General features: G+C 39.1%; 1 protein-coding gene across 2 annotated transcripts in view; it reads right to left on the reverse strand.

Annotated features, from left to right (window-relative positions):
• Positions 1-20,756, reverse strand: part of CNTN6 (contactin 6) — a 311,477-nt gene that overhangs the window by 5,804 nt on the left and 284,917 nt on the right. For both annotated transcript variants that reach the window (XM_023510687.1, XM_003785488.2), the window contains 8 exons: positions 19,473-19,648; positions 19,000-19,117; positions 18,180-18,338; positions 17,863-18,012; positions 15,332-15,402; positions 9,063-9,297; positions 8,834-8,949; positions 7,101-7,287 (listed from right to left, as the gene is read on the reverse strand). In XM_023510687.1, the coding sequence (XP_023366455.1) occupies positions 7,101-7,287; positions 8,834-8,949; positions 9,063-9,297; positions 15,332-15,402; positions 17,863-18,012; positions 18,180-18,338; positions 19,000-19,117; positions 19,473-19,648 (1,212 nt within the window). The remainder of the gene's footprint in view (positions 1-7,100; positions 7,288-8,833; positions 8,950-9,062; positions 9,298-15,331; positions 15,403-17,862; positions 18,013-18,179; positions 18,339-18,999; positions 19,118-19,472; positions 19,649-20,756) is intronic.

The raw sequence follows: 20,756 nt of genomic DNA on the forward strand, positions 1-20,756 counted from the left end.
CACCTTAACGAGAGCACCGTTAACAGTTCTGATTCAACCTCCTCCGTATCTGAAATCGCAGGCGCCCGCCACAACGCCTACACTTTTGGGTATTTTTTTTTTTTTTTTTTTTTTTTGGCCCCATGTCAGTCCCTTCTCTCTGGTATTCAAAACAAAAAGCTTCTGGAGCTTCTCATGCTCAAGTCAGCACCTTAACGAGAGCACCGTTAACAGTTCTGATTTGATGTGGATGATACAACTGGATTGCAATTATTTATCATGAGATTAAAATTTCTATTACTTTGAGAAACCCAAACACTGCCATCTGAATAATATGAAACACGCCTCATGTGTGTGCCAAGTTTGTCAATGGCAAACTCAACAACCAAGTGCTTTTCTAATTTTTTTTTATCTTTCCATGCAATTTCTAAGGACAAAATCATTTTCTACTAATCAAATGACAGAGCAATATTAAACTAGCCCTTCCCAGCTCGAATGGTTCCCCTGTCATCAATTTTTCTGTAGATGGCATTTACATTCCACTGTAGTTCACACTGTGAACTCAATTCAAAAACAATTTCTTATGTTACACTTCTAAGTTAACAGCATGGGGTTGACATTTGGGCAAAAGAGAAAGAACATAAGTGCAAGATGAAATAAAAGCTTAATGCTTCCTTTAAGTCTAAATATGGATTGATTGCATATTTACAGCAAAAGAAGAATCAGCTAGTCAGACAACGTCAAGGGGCAAATTCAGCCTAAATTTGCAAACTCTTTATGTCACTGTGTCTGAATACTTCTTTCTATAGAAGCAGTGTTTTGTTGGTTATATTTGCTTTTTTCCTCTTGGAATGGGTGTAAACTTTTTTTCTTTCCTTGTAAATCTAAACTCCACGGAAGTGATGTCTCTGTGGATTCCAGCATAATTGCAGTCTCTCTCAGTTGCCTCTTGAAAATATATACACCATCTTCGCCAGACTGTGGTACTTATGGCAGAATTACTGATATTTATTTAAGAACAACAATGACAACACTAACATCATCATCATTAACAGCAATGATAATAACTGTTCAAATAACACCAAAGAAGCTTTGCACACGCTTTACTTATTTCATTTTTCATAATTTATTTCATTTCTTTGTCTCTTACTTGCCTTTCGTTGCCTCCCCAATAAAGAGAAATTGCCTGAAGGCAAAGATCTTGCCCGTTTCAATGGCCATTAGGTTCACAGCACCTAACCCTGTTCGCGGCTCATGGGAGACATAGTCTTTTGAGTGGATGACTGAATCCTCTTATTTTTCTGAACAAAAGCTTTGTCTTCTCTTCAACTCAGTCAATTAAAATACGCAACGATTTGGGTAATGGTGAGCTCTCAGGCTCTCAGGGGGAGATCAAATATCAGACTAAAAACTAAACAGGGAGAGTTTGGATATGTGATGAATGCAGGATTTCTTGCTGTCACCACTCCTCAGAGGTAATCTTGATGTCATCTCAAGGACATAGAAAATGAGAGTTACAACCAGGGACCGCGCTTGGACTCAGGGCTATCGTCAGTATTTCATTAAGAGCCGTTTCTCTTCTATGCTTTGGGTGTCCTTCTGCGACTCTAAAAGAAAATGTCTGCAGCAAATGTACAAAGAGAAAGAAAGTAGAAAGCAGTTGTGCTTTCCTACTTTAAAAAAATGTAAAGAATATGAAATCCCATCTAGAAGAGAAGGCTAATAATCCATGTTGCCGCACACGCAGCCATCGGTGTATGATGGCTCTAGGTTACCCTGGTGTACATTATGGTCTTTGGTTTTTAGAGGTAAGTATTGTCCCTCCCTGGTTTTGAGAAAATGCTTTTAAGTTATCCAGTATTTATATTTATCATGCAGATAGTATATGTCTGAGCTGGGATTCACATCTGAATTTCTCCCACTGTCTTTTCTTTCCAACACTGTATCTGAATGGGCCAAAGTCATAGGAACTTCCAGAAACACAGATGTGAATACAAGGAAGAGGAAACTCTGAGGGAGGTTATGGAGCAGCAGAAGGGACATCTGACTGTTCATTGATATGGCTGGAGCAACATAAGCTATAAAGTTCTATGAAGAGGGGAGGCTCAGTGAATACAGCGCTGGTCCTGTATACAGAGGGTGGCGAGTTCAAACCTGGCCCTGGCCAAACTGCAACAACAACAACAAAAAAATAGCCGGGCATTGTAGTGGGAGCTTGTAGTCCCAGCTACTCAGGTGGCTGAGGCAAGAGAATCACCTATGCCCAGGAGTTGGAGGTTGGTGTGAGCTGTGACGCCATGGCACTCTACCGAGGGTGACAAAGTGAGACTCTCTTGCTAAAAACTAAAAAAATAAATAAAGTTCTGTGAAGACAGGTAAGTGAATGTTACCACCGTAAACTTTAGAAGACCAATAAGGGTGGTGCTTCTAGGGCTAAAGAATGATAGAAGGAACTTTCTGACCAATTGTGAAGGATCTCATTAGTCATCTTCTTAGTCTTTGGTCCATGGAATAAGAAAAGAAATATGACTGCATTTTATGAAGAAAAATCTCAAAACGGTTTGATTTTTAGATTGAAGATATGAAAGTCTAGAGGCAGAGAGCCTGTTTAGATAGTTGGAGAAGGAGATTGAGGATCTCAGTGGTCACAAAATGAAGAGGTTTTATGGTCCAGTGGGTGCCCGTCTGACAGATGTTAGGACAAAACCTTTCTAGGCATTCATGTTCTTATATTTAGGAATTAAAATACCAAACAAATTCCTTGATAGGTTATCCTGAGTCAGTGAGCTCTAAAATGAAATAAAACTAACAGAGGGCTGGAGACACAAAAGTATTTAGTGTTTTCAAATGTAGGAAGAAAAATACCACCCCTCAAAGCATGTCTACAACCTAATTCCCCAAACCTGTGGATATATTACTTAACATAGAAAAGAGGAATTTGCAGATATGATTAAGGTAGAGATCTGGAGATGGGGAAATAACCCTGGATTAGTCAATGTAATCACATGAGTCTTTAAGAGAGAGGCAAGAGAGAGAGGAAGAGTTAGAGATTTGGTAGAAATAAGAGGGTCAGGGTCAGAGCTCTGCAGCTACCCTATGTTGTTGGCACTGAAGGTGGAGGAAGGCATCAGAAGCCAGAGAATGGAGGTGGCCTTGAGAAGCCAGAGAAGAAGGAAACAAATTCTGCTGTGGAGCCCCCCAACCAGTGCAGCCCTTGCACAAACCTTGATTTTTTTTGAGACAGAGTCTCACTTTGTCACCCCCAGTAAAGTGCTGTGGCTGTGAAGTCACAGCTCACAGCAACCTCAAACTTTGGAGCTCAAGCGATTCTCTTGTCTCAGTCTCCCAAGTAGCTGAGACCACAGGCACCCGCCATGATGCCCAGCTGTTTTTACAGACAAGGTTTCACTCTGACTCAGGCTGGTCTGGAATTCATGAACTCAGGCAATCCCATCTTGGCCTCCCAGAGTGCTAAGATTACAGGCGTGAGCCACCGCGCCTGGCCTACAAACCTTGATTTCTACCCAGTCAAACCCTTCTCTGACTGCTGACCTCCAAACACAGGAGCAGATTTGTATTGTTTGAAAACACTAAGTTTGTGACAATTTTTTACAGCAGCATTAGGAAACTAGAACAGTTACTGTTCTATTTTCTTCTATTTTCACAATGTCTGTGATAGAGATTGTTGAAACAGTAAAATTAGATGTTTGATTGGTATTCAGTACAACCAGAGGAAGCCTTGTCCAATCTTCTTACTCTTAAGTGCTTGTTGGCTATTTTTATAACAACACAGAAGCACACAGGCTGGAGAAACCATATTTAAGAAATATTGAAGCTGTATATCAGAGAAAGAAATCAGGAATTATGAGGGGGTTTTCTATGGTTTAGTTCAGGGACCTGACTGCTTAAAGAAACACGATCTTCACTGCAAATTTTCTGACGACCCTGTCACTTTCTCTTAGTAAATGCATTCTACGAATGGTGCGTGAATTTACTCCTTGTTGATTAAACTGTTTTCAAAAGATGTGTCTACTATTCTTTGATGTGTTAACTGCCAGACAAACCACCAATGATGTTCTTGGCATTTAATCCAAATTTTAGTCAAGCCCATTTATAGGACCAATTGGGCCAACTGAACAAAGCTGATGTCAAAAACAAGCCGATTTCTGTTTAAATGCATAGAATAGGTCAGCACAGACTAACACATATTTAATTTAGGTCACATGGGCAACCAATCTAAACTAGAAAAAAAATAATTCTTACTGAGATTTTCCGTATGTCATATACTATATGTGTGTGTATGCATATGTAAATATATATATGCATGTCTTATGTCTGTCATATAGTTGTATCTGTATTTCTGAAGTAAATAATAAATTCATTGCTCAGGTGCCAATCCACCTTAAATTAGTCAACGGGATTATGTACAATAAAAGCTGACCTATGTCTTGGCTCAGAAACTGCACTAAAATGTCTGTCACCTTATCAGGATACACATCTATGGGTTTTTCTAAATGCTACTCTTACACACTTTTAATCACCCTTGATTTTGCTTGAGATAAAACCTGAATCACATACAAGAGGCTTTTGTGAGTTTGGCATCTCTCAATCAGCTAGAGCGAAATGTCTAGGCAGTCTTAAAACTGTTGATTGATTGGAGATTTTCAACCAGATTTGCAGAAAAACATCTGAAAAAGGCAGACTCCACCAGAAAGAAGGAAATCACACATACAGGTCTCTGTCAACAACTTCATCAATTTAGTCCACACTGAGGAAAACAAGAAGAGGACTAGAATCACAGTAGGTGACTCATTTTTGAGAATCACTCACAGCCTGTCCCATCTGAGTGTGTTGGAGGAAGCAGGCCCTTGAGTTGAACTGACCCTAGAGGCTTTTTTTCAATGTGCTTCCATTTTAGCAGTTCCATAGCACTTTGTATTTTTCAACACGCACCCACAATCAGTATCTTATTTGTGCCTCATCAATAATTCGGGAAGACAGTGAGGGCAGAGAGAATTTTTACTTAACAGATAAGAAAATTAACACATTGACTGCCACACTAGAACGAAAAAACAACTTTTTTCCGTGGGGCCACAGTGTTTTTGTTCTACAAAAAACAGAATAAAAACTTTAGAAACAGAATGATTCTCAAATACACATCAATAAAAGAAATGATAGCTCAGGCACAGGGGCTCATGGCTATACTCCTAGCACTCTGAGAGGCTGAGGCAGGTGGACTGCTTTGAACTCAGGAGTTCAAGACCAGCCTGAGCAAGAGTGAGATGTTGTCTCTATTAAAAATAGAAAAATTAGCCAGGCATGGTGGTGATCACCTGTAGTCCTAACTACTTGCAAGGTTGAGGCAAAAGGATTGCATGAGCAGAGTAGTTTGAGGTTGCTATAAACTGTGACACCCCGGCACTCTAGCCTGGGTGATGGAGTAAGGCTGTATCTCCCCCCCCTCAAATTATAACTACTTAGAAATTGGTAATGTAAAAAGTAATGTGAAAACTTGAAAAATAGTTTGTAACTCACATGAATGGTTCATGTGTTAAAGGATAACATGGAATGTCTTATCTTAGTTTAGGTCACAAGTCAGTGCTGCACCCCAGAATTGTAACACAGGTCTCTGACAGTGGGGCTGGTGATGTGGAAACATTCTAATAACTAGATAATCTATTTCATCAAGGGCCCATTTATTGAGAGGATTTCTACGGTCTTGTTGGACATGAAGGATATATGCATAAAAGGGAAAAAACTTTAGTATCATTTGATTTCCAAACTCATCTCCACCACCTGTTCTCTCGCAGTACCAAAGAGTTACCAGAGATAGCATTAATAGGCAAACCTAGGTTTGTCCATTTCGTCAGTGGCAATGAATTTTTCTTAGTCGTTCCCCAAATTCAGCAACTATATTTGTTATGTTCTGTTCATCAGAATTCAGAAGCTAAAATATGTATTTTTAAAGGCTTATTTAAGTAGATAACTTATGTTCCTTAACAATATATAAGCAATACATTTATGCAATCACAAAAATACGTATTGCAGCTATTAAGAAGTCATTTCTTTTCTTTTTCCTTTTTTTTTCTTTTTTTTTTTGACACAGAAGCTCAGTTTTTCACCCTGGGCAGAGTGCCATGGTGTCACGGCTCACACCACCTCAAACTCTTGAGCTCAAGAGTTCCTCCTGCCTCAGCCTCTGAGTAGCTGGGACTACAGGCTCCCATCATAACACCAGGCTATTTTTAGAGATAGGGTCTTGCTCTTGCTCAGGCTGGTCTCAAACTCATGAGCTCAAGCAGTCTACCCACCTCGGCCTCTGAAAAGTCATTTCAAATTAAACCTTTGCTAATTTACTACAGTGCCTCATACTGTAGAATATTTGTGCAGAAATAGGCTCAGTCAGAAAACACAGGGAGCAGCAATCTTTTATTCTGTAGATTCTGACTCTATGACAGAGGCTTGGCTGATTATCAAGACAGAAAAGAAGAAGAGTTCAAGCTTAGATTTCAGGACCTTCTGAGCATATCTGGTAAGATCTCCTAGAAGGAAAGACATAGGCACCTGACAGTGCTCAGATCACATCACGGTGCACTGTAGGACTCAACTGATAAACAAAACAAAAACCAACAGCCAAAACAAAAAACATTTACTAAGCATTTATTAAAGCATGTGCTAGGCACTTGTGATTAATTATCTCTTTCAACCTTGAACGAAACCCTCTGAGCACATCAGTATTGCTTTTTCCATATTTTGCAGGTGAGGCTACCGAGACTCTGAAAGAGAAATATCCAAGTAACATTCCAAGGTTGGAAGGATGGTTTTGACTCATTCGAGGGGAGGGCATCAACGCCCGTGGGCTTAAACATAACACTCTTCCATCTTTTATCTAAGGACTCAGAGCGTTGCCTTTTTTGGAATTCCAGAAAGATTAAAGTAATTTATTTTCATTGTTAACAGAAAAGTTTCAAAATTTATCCAAACTTACGGGACAAGTAGAGTAACCAAACTAAGCAAGCAGTTAAATGATGAGGTGAGAGGAATAAAATGGACATTGAGCAAAACAATAGGTTTCTATTCACAGATGAATCTGGTCTCCTGGAGTGTGATTGCGTACTTACGGGATTTTTTGGTGGTGACATTGACGGGGGGGCTTGAGGGCCCTGTCCCAGCAGTGTTGTAAGCTCTTACAGAAGCAAAGTAGATGGTATTAGCTTTCAGTCCTGTGATGTTTTTGGTTGTGACGTTTCCACTGACTCGAATTTTACCAATCATGGATTCTCTGGCGTCATCTGTCCAGTATAATACCTGACATTAAAAACACCAAGCAAGCAATTCATTGTTTCCCAGCGACTATCAACAAGTTGGGAATAAGACAGGCACATAGATGACAAAGATGTTTTCTGTTTAAAAGGATCACACAACAATGACAAAATAACCAAAGAATGACATTTACAGGAAGGGAATAAAAATACAACATGTGATACAAATTCACCATGGAAATTAGAGAATCCAGGCTTTTATAGATTACCAAAATAAATTATTTCATGAAATAGTTAAAGGTCACCAGCTTTAACAAAGGACATATAATTAGTTAGGCTAAAAATAAACTTCATACCATCAATGAAGGACTTTGATTATAATGTTTTATATTTTATATTTTTTTCCAGAGTTCTTTGATATACAGGTTAATTCAATTTATACTGAGCCTTTCCTAGCAGTAGTAGTTTTAGGTATGTTGAAAAAGAGAATCCAGTTTAGACCTTAGTTTCAAGCCCTTTGTTACCCAGCTAAGAGGTTAGACCATGCAGTGTATGAGAAAAACATTCCATGAAAGAATGGATTCCAAAGAAGTGATATACAAAAAAAACCGATAAGAATTCAAATGAAAACAACATCAGGGACTGCTGAGAGAAAGATTCACAGAAGAGAGAGGACGAGAGATGAGCTTTGTCAAACAAACAGGATTCCGAAAAAAAAGCAGGAAGGCGTTCCCAGGATGGAGGGGCAAAGACTCCTATCACATGAGTGGAGCTTTCTGGTTGGACCAAAGGGCTCATGTGAAAACAAAAAAGGGAGGAGAAAATTAATGATATTTAGAATTACACACTTAATCTAACTCCAAAATTTAGTAGACTATGTTACCCATTGGGTGAATCATTCAATTCACAAGTTGATCCATGAGTGAGGAAGAACTTTCCCTCACCACTTCCTCATCCCTCAACTTTGTAAGAATGAAGGTCTCCAAAATGTAACCTGCCCCCTTCTTCCTAGACTAAAAACGACAGATGTAGGGGAATCTAAGTGTTTTTCCTATGACTTATGTGCCTTTTCTAAGATGATGACATCTTTTCAAGTCATATTCCAGTTCACAAAGAAAGTTCCCCACTGAAACTCTACTGATTTAAGATCATTAAGAATTAGACTTCACCTCTTCCTACCGATACCAAAATAACTCTAATTTGAATGATTAAATGAGATAAAAATCTGATCTCTTTGAAATATTTTATTGTGATATTGTGGTAAAAGAAAACCTAACACGAGTCCTATCCATTTAACAAATGTCAAGTGTGCAATGCATCATCTTCTATTCTAGGTGCACTGTCTAACCTCTGAAGCTTGCTAATTTTACTTGGCTGAAATTGCTTGTATTATTTTACTATAAAAATGGCTACCATTTATTAATTTGTTTGCTTAAGATCACCTAGAAAGATCCTCCTCATTCCCCATTACAGCTTCAGAAACACAGTGTTATGTGACAGGCACTAGGTTAGAAACACAGGACCGTCCAGCAGGAGCCCCAGGGTGATTAGCTGGCACGTTCATAAGAGCAAGTGAAGTTGGTGTGGATTACCTCATAGCCCAGCACCCTCCCAGTGTTTCTATTCCAGGCGATGGCATTCCACGACACTTCCATTTCAGAAGCAGAAAAGCTCTGGACAGAAATTTTCCTGGGGGCCAGTTGAGGTTCTACCACACAGAGAAAGACACAATCACCACCCTGAGCAGAATGGAAAACAGGAGGCAGCCTCTGCCCGCCCAGTGTCCCAAGGAAGAGCCCCCTAGTGTCCACGGCCACTTACCGTCTTCCCCGGAGTAGACGATAGACACGGTGCTCAGGGCCCCTTCTCCTTCGTTGTTATACACACCCACTTTGACTTCAAAAGGAGAAAGTGGGATGATACTTTCGTTTCTGTAAACAAACCTTGACGACTCCACAGATGCTACTTTTTCTTTGTTCCAGGTTGTGGAGCCCACTGGCCGGAACATGACCACGTATCCGAATCCCTCTCCGTTCTGAAGTTCTTCTGGAATTGACTTGGGCAGAACGTGATCAATCGCTGAGTATTTGCCAGAGTATTTTATTGAGCTATTACAATGTTCATTGATTATTTGGCATTTCCTCCATAGAGGCAAACATGGCGATTTGCCCTGTTTCATGATGAATTTAAAGTACTTGTATTTGGAATGCCAATTAGAAAAATGATCCCAATTAAAGGTCTTCAGATAAATAATTGAAACTTCAAGTAAATATATAAAATAGGCTTTGCATATTATCTTTTTCCTGGATCACTTCATACATTAGGAGAATTTACGATATAAACTAAAATACAATTTTGATATGAATTTTTAAACTCAGCACCAAATTAACGTATGAACTATTTATTTCAAGGTTAGATGTTTTTCTTTTACAACATGTCCAACCAATTCTTGTATGATGTAATTATTACTTAATAGCATGCTTTAAGACATGCAGTACTTCCAAAAATATATGAAGGATGTCCCAGTATTTTTTAAACATACATTTTCATTAGTGTGCATTTTTCCTGGCACAAAAAAAAATACGTGACTAACTCATACAGAGATCAAATTCTTTACAAAATATATTTTCAAATCAAAAATTACTAAAATTACCACACAGAAATGGAGATGCATTTCCCTGGAACTCTGCAGATAGGAAAAATTATAAATAATCGTATAAACTGAACAAATTAAAATGAATTTGTGCTTGAATTTAGATAAACATTCTACTTGATTATAAGAAATTAAATTTACATCAAAAAAACAATAGAATTTGCTTGTTTTTTCCCAAAGGAAAAGGCTTTGCTTTTCTTTTGTTTTCTAAATATTTCAGCAGATGAACAAAGGCAGACCTGACAGGACTTAGAGCTCTGAGTCCCTTGTGGCCACATTTCAGAAGTTTCCCTGACCCTTGCCTGCAGGAGTCCATTCATTGTGTCTCCTTAGCCTGCCATGTGGAACTTATCTGATTCTCTAGTAACTAACACCAGAACCAAAGGCGCCCTCTTGCTCAGTGTTTATGAGGTCTTCTGGGCAGAGTCCTTTTAATCGATAGTAACTAGTAGGCTCCCTGGATTCTTTTCACTTACAGAGTTTGCATATGAAACCTGATGGTTTGGGAAGGGAGGCCATAGCAGATAAACACAGAGTCAGCAGTAAGCAGAAAACAAGCTGTAGCAGGAACACCAAGGCAATCAGAGCTTAGAGAAAACAGAGCTGTGAATTAGAGAGGCAGGAGACAGAATATAGCTGGCAGCCGGGTGGGAAATCGGAAATAAAAGCAACGTGAATAAGTGGGATACAGCATGAGGGACTGACTACTCAAGCCAGGCTGGATTCCCAGAGGAGCGGACAGTTGGCTAGAGCTGCCGTGCTTGGGTGCTCAGGACAGTGATGAACGAGGTTCCGGTTCTTCATTTGACCTGCCTGGTTAGTTGCTGAGACTTTTTCCTGTCCTCATTACTTCCCATGTAGCTTTAAAATAAATCCCCATTAACTGAGGTGACCTGAGGTGGTCTCTATTTCTTGCCACGTGCAACAGTCTAACAAATACAGAAAGAGGAGAAATATAACTCCTGACATCTGGGGAAATAAAATGCTTCCTTGTATTAATGCTTGTCTTCTTTTTTTAACAGGGAGCCCAGAAGTAAGAACAGCTAGTTGTGAATGGCATGAGGGAGATTTAGAAGAACGCAAACTGCTTGTCAGAGCATTCGATTTGGCTATGATGCTTCTTTGATCTCGGATTTAATCAACATGCTTAGTCAGTTCATCAGAGTACACAGAGGACTTTTGTTTTTGTTAGTCAAGTACAATTAGTGTTTCTCATGGTGTTCTCTCAAGAAAGGTCTGAGTCCAGCGCGTCCAGTGTAGAGGGCAAAAAAGAGACTTAGTTAATCTCTCCCTTTTGTTTTTCTCATATGGACAGAAAGTCAAATGATGAAGAAATAAATGTGTGTGTGTAGCTATTTAAGATAGAGTGTTTTCTCCTTTAGGCAGAGAAAGAAATAAAGCAACTGAATAAGGAAATGGTGAAATTCTCCCAGGAGTGAAATTTGTTACAATTGACAGAGACTAATAAGGTAATTCTCAATCACATTTTCTGCAGAAACTAAAACTTTAGTATGCACCAAGGGTCAGAAAAACTATGGCCTTCTAGCCAAACCTGGCACGCAGCCTGGTATTGAAAATGAAGGTTTTCAGACACATGTTGTACACGGTATATGGCTGCCTTGGAGCTGCCATGGCAGAAGTTATGAAAGAGATCCGTGGCCCACAAAGCTGAATGTTTTTGCTGTCTGGTTCTTTACATAAAAAAATGTGCCAACTCCCACGGTAGGTTTTTATCTCTTATTCTGTAGTACTTTGTCCTAGGCACCCAGTTTTATAGTCACATTTTATATGAGACATTCCCAACAACCACCTCAAGCTTGGAAGTATTTGGGAATACAAATTATGCTAAAATCGTAAGTCAATATGCCCTTAAAAATAGCCATTGCCATATTTTAAGAGTTTGATGTCATGTTGAGGTTACTGGAAACCAAACAAACCCAAACGAACACAAATGGCGCCGGAGAAAACGCAGGGAGCAGGTTTAGTTTGGGCAGTTTACTCCACCATGCGTCTGAATGGGCAGTGATCTGGGGTAACCAGCAAAGCTGTCACTTATAAACCATAATGACAGATGCTGACTGAATGTAGAATGGTTTTTGGATCCCATATGAGTTTTGAGAGTCCAATAGGTACCATTTCATCCATCATAGCGAGGACATTGGCCAGGAATGGTCTCTCTGCTTCCAGGTTATTTTTTGAAATCTAGTTCGGATATACTCTGCTGGTGTCGTTCCTGACCGTCCTGGCCTGCAGTCCCCGGAGCTCCCAGCCATTTCCTTATGTGTTTTCCTACTCCCACCAATCGGAAAGAGTAGCTACTTAATAGAGGTTTGTAAATTGAGAGAGTCACTCCCTGCGTTCTGATGACTCAAACTAGTACGTGCAGCTTTTCCTAAACATACATAACTTACTCCTAAAGATGTCTGGACACTTGACTAATGTGGCTCGTAGCTGCATGCATATAACATCAAATACTAGTGATAAACGGGGAACTGCCACCATTAATTTAGTTTCTGCATGTGTTTGCATATCTGATATTTCTAGAAAAAACAAACAGAGATAATGACTTGAATTTACTATTTGCTCTGTAGAGGAACAGATAGCCAATATTGTAAACTTTCTGGCACATACAATGGCGTGAAAACAACAATCCAAGAGGTTTAAAAGAATGGGTAGATTTGTTTACAAAAATAAGGAACTGGCTGGGTGGCATCTGTGGCTCAAAGGAGTAGGGCACTGGCCCCATACGCCAGAGGTGGTGGGTTCAAACCCAGCCCTGGCCAAAAACTGCAAAAAAAAAAAAAAAAAAATTAAGGAAACGCCAGATTTGGCCCATGGGCTGTGGTTTGTGTGTTCTTGCTTCAAATAAAAAGAATATGGAAAAAGAGTTTTCTTTTGGTAATTCATGCTCATCTCTATTTAAAAATGACACTCATGGGCAGTGCCTGTGGCTCAAAGGAGTAGGACGCTGGCCCCATATGCTGGAGGTGGTGGGTTCAAACCCGGCCCCGGACCAAAAAAAAAAAAAAAAAAAAAATGACATTCATAGGATGTATATACCCCTCAGGTATAGACTGTGTAAAAATAATTTCACACTAAACTTTGGGAATTTCTGACCATGAAGAAGAAAAGATAAGTTACGAAGTCTGGCAAAGCTCCTTGTACACTAGGAAGAAAAGGCTTCCATGGCCTTAGAAGAATATTGAAAACTACATAATCTACTCATTGTCAAATACGCAACTCTCTTGTATATTCATTTGCGTCCACTGTTTTGTGGGAAGTAGTAGCAGGGATAATGTAATTAACTCACTACTTAAGGTAGAGACCTATGGACTTGTGCCCACTCTGAGTCATCAAACTATGTGGGAACAGTTGGAATTATAATAAAGGACGAAGTGAGGGAGCATGGGGAGAGAGCACTATGTTCACACGCTTCTCTGCTCAATGTTGCATCATCTCTAAGCCTCTGTTTTCTTACCTGAAACTGGTGTTACCCACCTTTTAGCATTGTCATAAGGAGCAAATGCCATGAAATGCTGGTGTGGCACCTGAAACCCTATGACTGCTTGACGAATGTGACTTCCCTCCCTCTCAGGCCTCTGAGAGTCCCAAGTCTCTCAGTACACTGTTAGCCATTCAACAAGTCCTCATGGAAGGTGGACCACATTCCAGGCACTGTGCTGGGCCCATAATGTTCACATGAAACAAGACATCCAGAAGAGAGGGTGACATTCAGGACAGTCACACTTGGTTTCTGACTCCATCATCTATAACCTTAAGAAAAAGGCTGGGTGCAATGCCTGATGTCTGTAATCCTAGCACTCTGGGAGGCCAAGGCAGGTGGATTACTTGAGCTCAGGAGTTCAAGGCCAGCTGGAGAAAGAGACTCCATCTCTACTAAAAATAGAAAAACTAGCTGGCTATTGTGGCAGGTGCCTGTGGTCCCAGCTACTCAGGAGGCTGAGGCAAGAGGATTGCTTGAGCCCAAGAATTTGAGGTTGCTGTGAGTTATGACGCCATGGCACTTTACCTAGATGGCAAATGAAACTCTGTCTTAAAAACAAAAAACAAAAAACAAAAAACAAAAAACTTGTGAAAACATCTCTGTGTACCAGTTTTCCCACTCAGCCTAACTACATGACGATGGCTTCAGGAAGAACTACCTGGTCTGTATTTTCTAGAAAGTGAGGGATCAGGTTCTTTTAACTGGCAAATTCCTGAGAAACTTCTGAAGTAGAGAGCAAGGTGGATAGATAGCCTCTGCTGTTAGAACGGAGGATGCTAAGTGGGCATGCTCTGTACTTCCACCAAACATGGACCAAAGGTATGTGTTTGCTGAAGGCAAACGTGGACCCCAAGCAAGGGAGTCATCATCCGTGGGCAGGCTTGAGAGAAACTCCATCCACAAAGACCACTTGAAAGAGAGAATATCTGCAGAGTCTGGACAGAAACCAGCAGAATCCAAGAACTCGGGAGACTCTCTAGCAGCCAGTTGGGTTTGCACCAAGGAATTGCAACTGGTGGTCCCCAATGGAGGAATCTCCCAGGGGCCACCCCTCTAAACAGAACCAATAACAAAACAAAAAAACTACCCACGAAATAGCAGCATCTGCTCATTTGCCATATTCTGGGTACACCAACGCCAGATTTATACAAATCTACAAGCAATCAGGACCCTTGCTGCCTCTTTTCTCTCCTCCTAGCCCCAGCGCTCTATGACTCTGAAAAATTCAGGGCAACACAGCCAATGAGGAAGGACAAGTTAAAGAGGAAAAGGAAGAAAAGCTGACCAGCTGACCATGTGGTCCCTTCCACACAGGTCCCGGGGAGGCAGGCCTGGGCTACGGAAAGTGAGAAGCTTTAGATGGATGGGAAGTCTAAAGTTTATGAAAATACACAGGACTGAAATTTGTAGTAAGTAAAAGAAAATTGGCCTGTATGTTAACATTTAAGAATAATGACTAGAAAACCTATTCCACGTGCCCAGGCTTACATCTGGATGCCGGAGAGGAATAAATTCACAGGATGTAAAGAGCAGCATCAGGACAAGATTTGTTTGTTGGTTTGTCTTGCCTGTACTCTGCCGACGTCACCTCATTCACAACAGACAGTGCATAGGTAATAAATAAAACAATGCCCAATTCATCAAGTAATAATGAAAATGGTAAAGACCCATGTTCAAAAGGTATTGGAGTTGTTTTCATATATTTTGGAGAAAATTGTGCTGAGTTCGACCTCCTATCTCACTTCAGTGGACGTAACTAAAGTTTCTTGTACACCCTCTAAATAATGCATCATCAGGATGGTGTATTTTTATAGCACGCATTTTTATATATTCTCAATAGTGATCAAGTAAACCTTCTTTTTGTTTTTCAATATTCTTCCTGGCCAGCTAAGTCTTCTTCCTTCAAAATAACTCAGTTGGACAAAAAATTACCTCCCACGTAATGACGAGTTCAGACCGGCTTCCTCCACCTCCGTTGATGTTTACTGGAGCCACCACGGGGACTAAAAGTAACCAAGAGACATGTGGCATGGCAATTATTAAAGGACGTCTTACCAGGAAGAATTTTGTCTTTTGCACTTCACCTTTCAAAATCTCACTCAGGCACATGGTGAGGAGGGTTTGGGATTTTTAATGAACATAAATTATGTTTATACATATCCCGATTTCTAAGAGAGAGGACACAGTTGTGTTTGCTACATGAGCACCCCAGCTCCAGTATTAATTAAAAATTGAGTAACATCGGGTATTTGACATTATTATGCATCATCTCCTAATTGGCAAAATGATGTTCTATTCAGATGGTAGCGGTGACACTGCTGATTTAGTGCCTAATTATACAGTTGTGCTATAAACAAGTGACTGAGGCAATATATTAATTAATTATTTTTTCAATAAACAAGCTAAAAATAATTTTTGTCTTAGTCATCGGGATAATTTAACATTTAAAATTAAAAGCCCCAAATATGCAAATAAACAAATTCTTGTTTTAAAATTGAATCTCAGGAGAGGACAAGAGAAATCTGACTTTTCACTTACAGAGTCAGATTTTTCTTCTGTCAGGCATGAGATTGGGGGAAGAATCTATCTACAGCTGAGTCAGGGTGGATCCTACATAGTTGCTGGGTTTACAGTATTTGACAGCTTACAGTGATGCTATTTCAGGACCTTTGCATGGTTTAGCTATGGAAGAAACATTATTTTAAATTGTACTTTACTCTCAACAAAGTTTCCACTGTTTTTAAAGAAACAGAAAGTTCCTTTCTTTATGCAATTTCTCAATTAACTATGCTTAAACCGAGAATTATTCTGAGAAGTTAGTCTTTGCTAATAGCCAAAGAGAGAGAGACAGAGAGGAGAGGGAGGGGGAGGGACTTGGTATGAATCAGTATGAATACCACCAGTGTCATCATGTTACAGAAACAGCAGAGTGTTAATGGTTAGTAAAAGGCGGTGCGCAAACTTTACGGTAAAAGATTCAGAGTTTGGGTCAATCCTGCCCAAAGCTACCAAAATATAAATCAGCTGTAAACCACCAAGCAGAGACTAAATTATCTAGAGTCATGGGTCACACTTGCAGATTCTGACCCGGTGGGTACACACTAGTGCTTGGGGAGTTCTGTAGTTACATACTTTCTTTCGCTAATCTCTTGCTCATCTAATGGTGACTCACTGTTTTAGAGAATGCTGGAAGCAGACATCAGGAGGTCTGGATTCAAACTCAATCTCTGTGAGAAACAACCAGCTAACATCCTAACCTTAATTTTCTTCTTCTGTAAACTGAAGAAATTTCCCCTGAGTTCTGAACTTCTAGCCTGATTTAACTTGATGATAGTGCTGTCAAATGTGTTTTTATTTTTGGAGACAGAATCTCACTCTGTCACCCAGGGTGCAGTGGCATCCTTATAGCTCACAGCAGTCCCCAAACCCCATGCTCAAGCCTTCTGAGCAGCTGGAACCATAGTTGGGTGCCAACATGTGTGGGTCGTTCTTTGTGTTTCATTTTTAGAGACGGGGTCTCACTATGTTGCCCAGGCTTTTCACAAAACCCTGGTCGTAAGTGATTCTCCTGCCGCAGCTTCCCAAGTAGCTGGGAAGACAAGCACAGGCCACCATTCCTGGCTAAGTATGTTTCTTTTCCAGCCCTGATCCTATGGTAAAAATATAACCTCATCTATAGTTTAAAAAATGATTTTTGACATCTGACAATTGTGCACACTTTATTGAGGTACGTCATGTTTGTTAAACTAAGCCAGCCACAGCAAAGTGATCCTTCACATATGTGATTGGATGAGAGTGTGAACTTTGAGAACCACATATGGTGGGCAGACCAAATGTGCTGGATGTGAAAATTTGAGTGGCACAAAGAGGATCCAGTGGAAAGAGCCTAAGAAGGCAAGATTTCTGAGCTGGCTTCCACTTGTGTTCTGCTACTCCATGAACCAGTTAATGCCCAATTAGTGCTTCTGTTAAATGAGTTTAGGATTTCCCTCATTTGCATGGAAAAGAATTTATACTATTGCTCAATGAAGCCACAACTAGGTCAGAGTTGAGAACAGATGAAAACGTAGGGCTCACGGCACCAACAGAGGCTCTATTAAGTCTTGGCTACAACATTTTAATGAAACAAGCAGTAACTCATTTGCATCTACAAATTTACAGATTCTCTATTGGATGTTGGCTAGAAAATTGATGGGCTAAAACACAGCTTCTGAAAAATTCCTATTTTGACATGCTTGCCTAAACGTAGTCATGCCTTCTTGAACCTACTATTTAGGGGGAATACACCTTGCCTTGTGACATAGAAAGGGGAAAATGAGAGTTATTGGTCAGCAGACTTGGATTTTGAGCCCCAAAGAGTCCAAGGTCCATAAAAATACATCTTCATTGTTTTCTTTAAGATTTGTAAAGAAATTTGCATAAGAAATGATCCTATACATTTTTAGAAGACAAGGATTTTTTACCTGAGGCTTTAGTTCTTAACAATTCTGATGGTTTACTTGGTTCTCCGATCCCAATGCTGTTCCCGGCAACAACACGAAATTCATATTCAACCCAAGGACTCAAACCGACCACTGTTGCATTGTACGTCTTACCACTAAGAATTTCTGGAACTAAAAAGAACAGGACACTTAAGGCAAATAAATTGGCATCTGTCAAAAAACAAATAATTATACAAAAGTATACATTATTAAAAATCATTAGATTCTATTTATTAAAACATTGCATCAAAAAGTATGTTATTGTTAGAAAATTATCCAAACCTACTTAAGAAGCTCACCTGTAGCAACAGCCTGCCAACCCACAGAAAAGGGCGTCCGAGTTTGAATAGTAAATATTTGAATGGGACTGTTATTATTTGGGCCGGGTCTCCAGCTTAGTTGAGAAGTGGTACTAGAAATGTGATCCACTTTGACATCCTCTGGAGGACCTGGGGGACCTTGAGAAGGGTGTGTTATGAGGACTATATCAGAGATAATGCAATTCATTGATTTGAGACAAAGGTGGTTTATTTTTACCTGTTATGCTAAGAAAATTAAAAAAAAAAGATCATAAGATCATGATGTATTTATAGCACATTATTAGAGATAAAGTCTTATTAATTTAGCTTACATGATAAGACATTCATTTAGAAATGCTTCTTTGGAGGTAAGAAAATGCTAATCATAGATGGTTGCATATCATCTGATGGGGAACGAATCTCAAAAACTGAGAACTATTCCCTTTAATTCCTCTGTCAAAATCTAACTCAAGTAAATGGAACTAATATGGGGACCTAGAGGAGCATGGGGATTTGATTCTGCTCCAACAAGAATGGCAGATTATAAATACCAGGTGAATCTAAGTTGTAGGGACTCACCTTTCTTGCTGAGCCTGACCATTCTTTATAAATAGATAAAACCTGCTCAATTCAATATCCATAACTATATTGCCCATATCTCGGAGTTTGGAGTTTAGAAAGAAAAAAAAAACAACACTATACTTTTTATCTCACCTCCTTATTACAATGTGGTTCCTCAAGATCTACCATTTAGATAACAAAATTTTGACCGTGCAGAATATCACAAGCAATATGATCTTTTTTCATCACTTACGCGTACCTCTAACAATGATATCAGCTACAGCAGATAAACTTTCTAGAGTTGTTTGTACCGTGCATAGATATTTTCCTGAATGATTTAGCTGAATATTCCTTATCATCAAATCTCCAACGGATTCCTGAATATAGAAAGGGAAAAATGGATACAAATATAATCACGCACAGCAGGTCCTATTTTATTTTTATAGCTGGATGCATATAAAATATAAAACAATTCTGAAATTAAAAGATATACTATGTCACTGTGCTTTCTTCTATAGGATTCCTTTTATTATCGTTCCCCCTTATTACATAATGACATCTAGAAAACAAGTACTTTCCATGAAAGGCATAAAACAAAACAAACACAGATGCAACTTCAAAAACTGTAATTATCCATACAAATAAAGAGGGGGAGAATAAGAATGAAAGATGGTGATTCCTGTAAAAGACTTGATTCATTTTATCGAGCACCTAAAAATTGCAATAACTTACTCCTCCAATCCTTTCAAAATGGGCCACTCCTTTTTTTAAGTCTATGACATCACCATTGAAAGACCATACGAATATGACTTCAATGGTCGGGTCATGGGACACCTGGCATGGTAGAACTATGCTCTCACCAACGGTCACATCCATTCTGGAAGGTGGGACAGTAATGACAGTCCTCTCTGTTGAGGAAAAAAAAAACATTTTAAAAGGCTTATAAAATGCTAGGATATGGCTACAAAATACACATTTTTGAATTATTTTACAAACATTTGATTGTATAAATGCAACTTGGATTTCTACTATATCCACTATAAAAAATTCTATTTCCTTTTTTTTCGAATGAATAGTATTTATTATTGGTGTAATATATTACTTATAATTAAATACCTGGCTTTATTCATTCTTTATATGGGTATATTTACAGGAAACTGAGGCCCTCCAAGGGTGGCATTCCATACACATAGAATGCACCAGACTGACTTTATTATCTTTTATGCTGAAATTGCAGTTATAAAATTACAACTGAAACGTAAGTAAGACATACAAATAGTCTCTGTTAACTTCATATACTATGAGATGAACTATGACTTCATATACTATGAGATGAACTATGCCCTTTAGATTATAACCACCTTAGTTTATATAGAGATTTATAATCACAAGTTTATATTTAAGAGTGTGAAATCAAAATATTCTATCTTTGACATAGTTCTGGTAATAATATTTTATTTTATCTAGAGATGAATAGAGAAGCTATTTCCTTTTTTGCCCAGATCTTGGAATGTTAGAATTAGGCATACTTCATAGAAAACTTCCTCCTAGAAATTCCAGTTTCAGTGTCAACCTTTGTTCTACAAATGGTAGCATTTCAAAAGACAATTCTTAGAGTGTTCTATTACAATGTTAAAAAGCAGTGGAGACAATGGGCAACCTTGCCTGGTTCCAGATCTGAGTGGAAACGTTTTCAATTTTACTCCATTTAATATGATATTGGCTATGGATTTGCTGTAGATGGCCTCTATCAGTTTAAGAAATGTCTCTTCTATACCAATTTTCTTACGTGTTCTGATCATGAAAGGATGTTGGATATTGTCAAAAGCTTTTTCAGCATAAATTGAGAGAATCATATGGTCTTTGTTTTTTAGTTCATTTATGTGCTGAATTATATTTATAGATTTACGTATATTGAACCAACCTTGAGACCCTGGGATAAAACCCACTTGGTCATGGTGTACAATTCATTTGATGTGTTGCTGGATTCTGTTTGCTAGGACCTTATTGAATATT

The sequence above is a fragment of the Otolemur garnettii genome, unplaced genomic scaffold, assembly GCF_000181295.1.
Source record: "Otolemur garnettii isolate 467f Iridium unplaced genomic scaffold, OtoGar3 scaffold00015, whole genome shotgun sequence".
Lineage (NCBI taxonomy): Eukaryota > Metazoa > Chordata > Mammalia > Primates > Galagidae > Otolemur > Otolemur garnettii.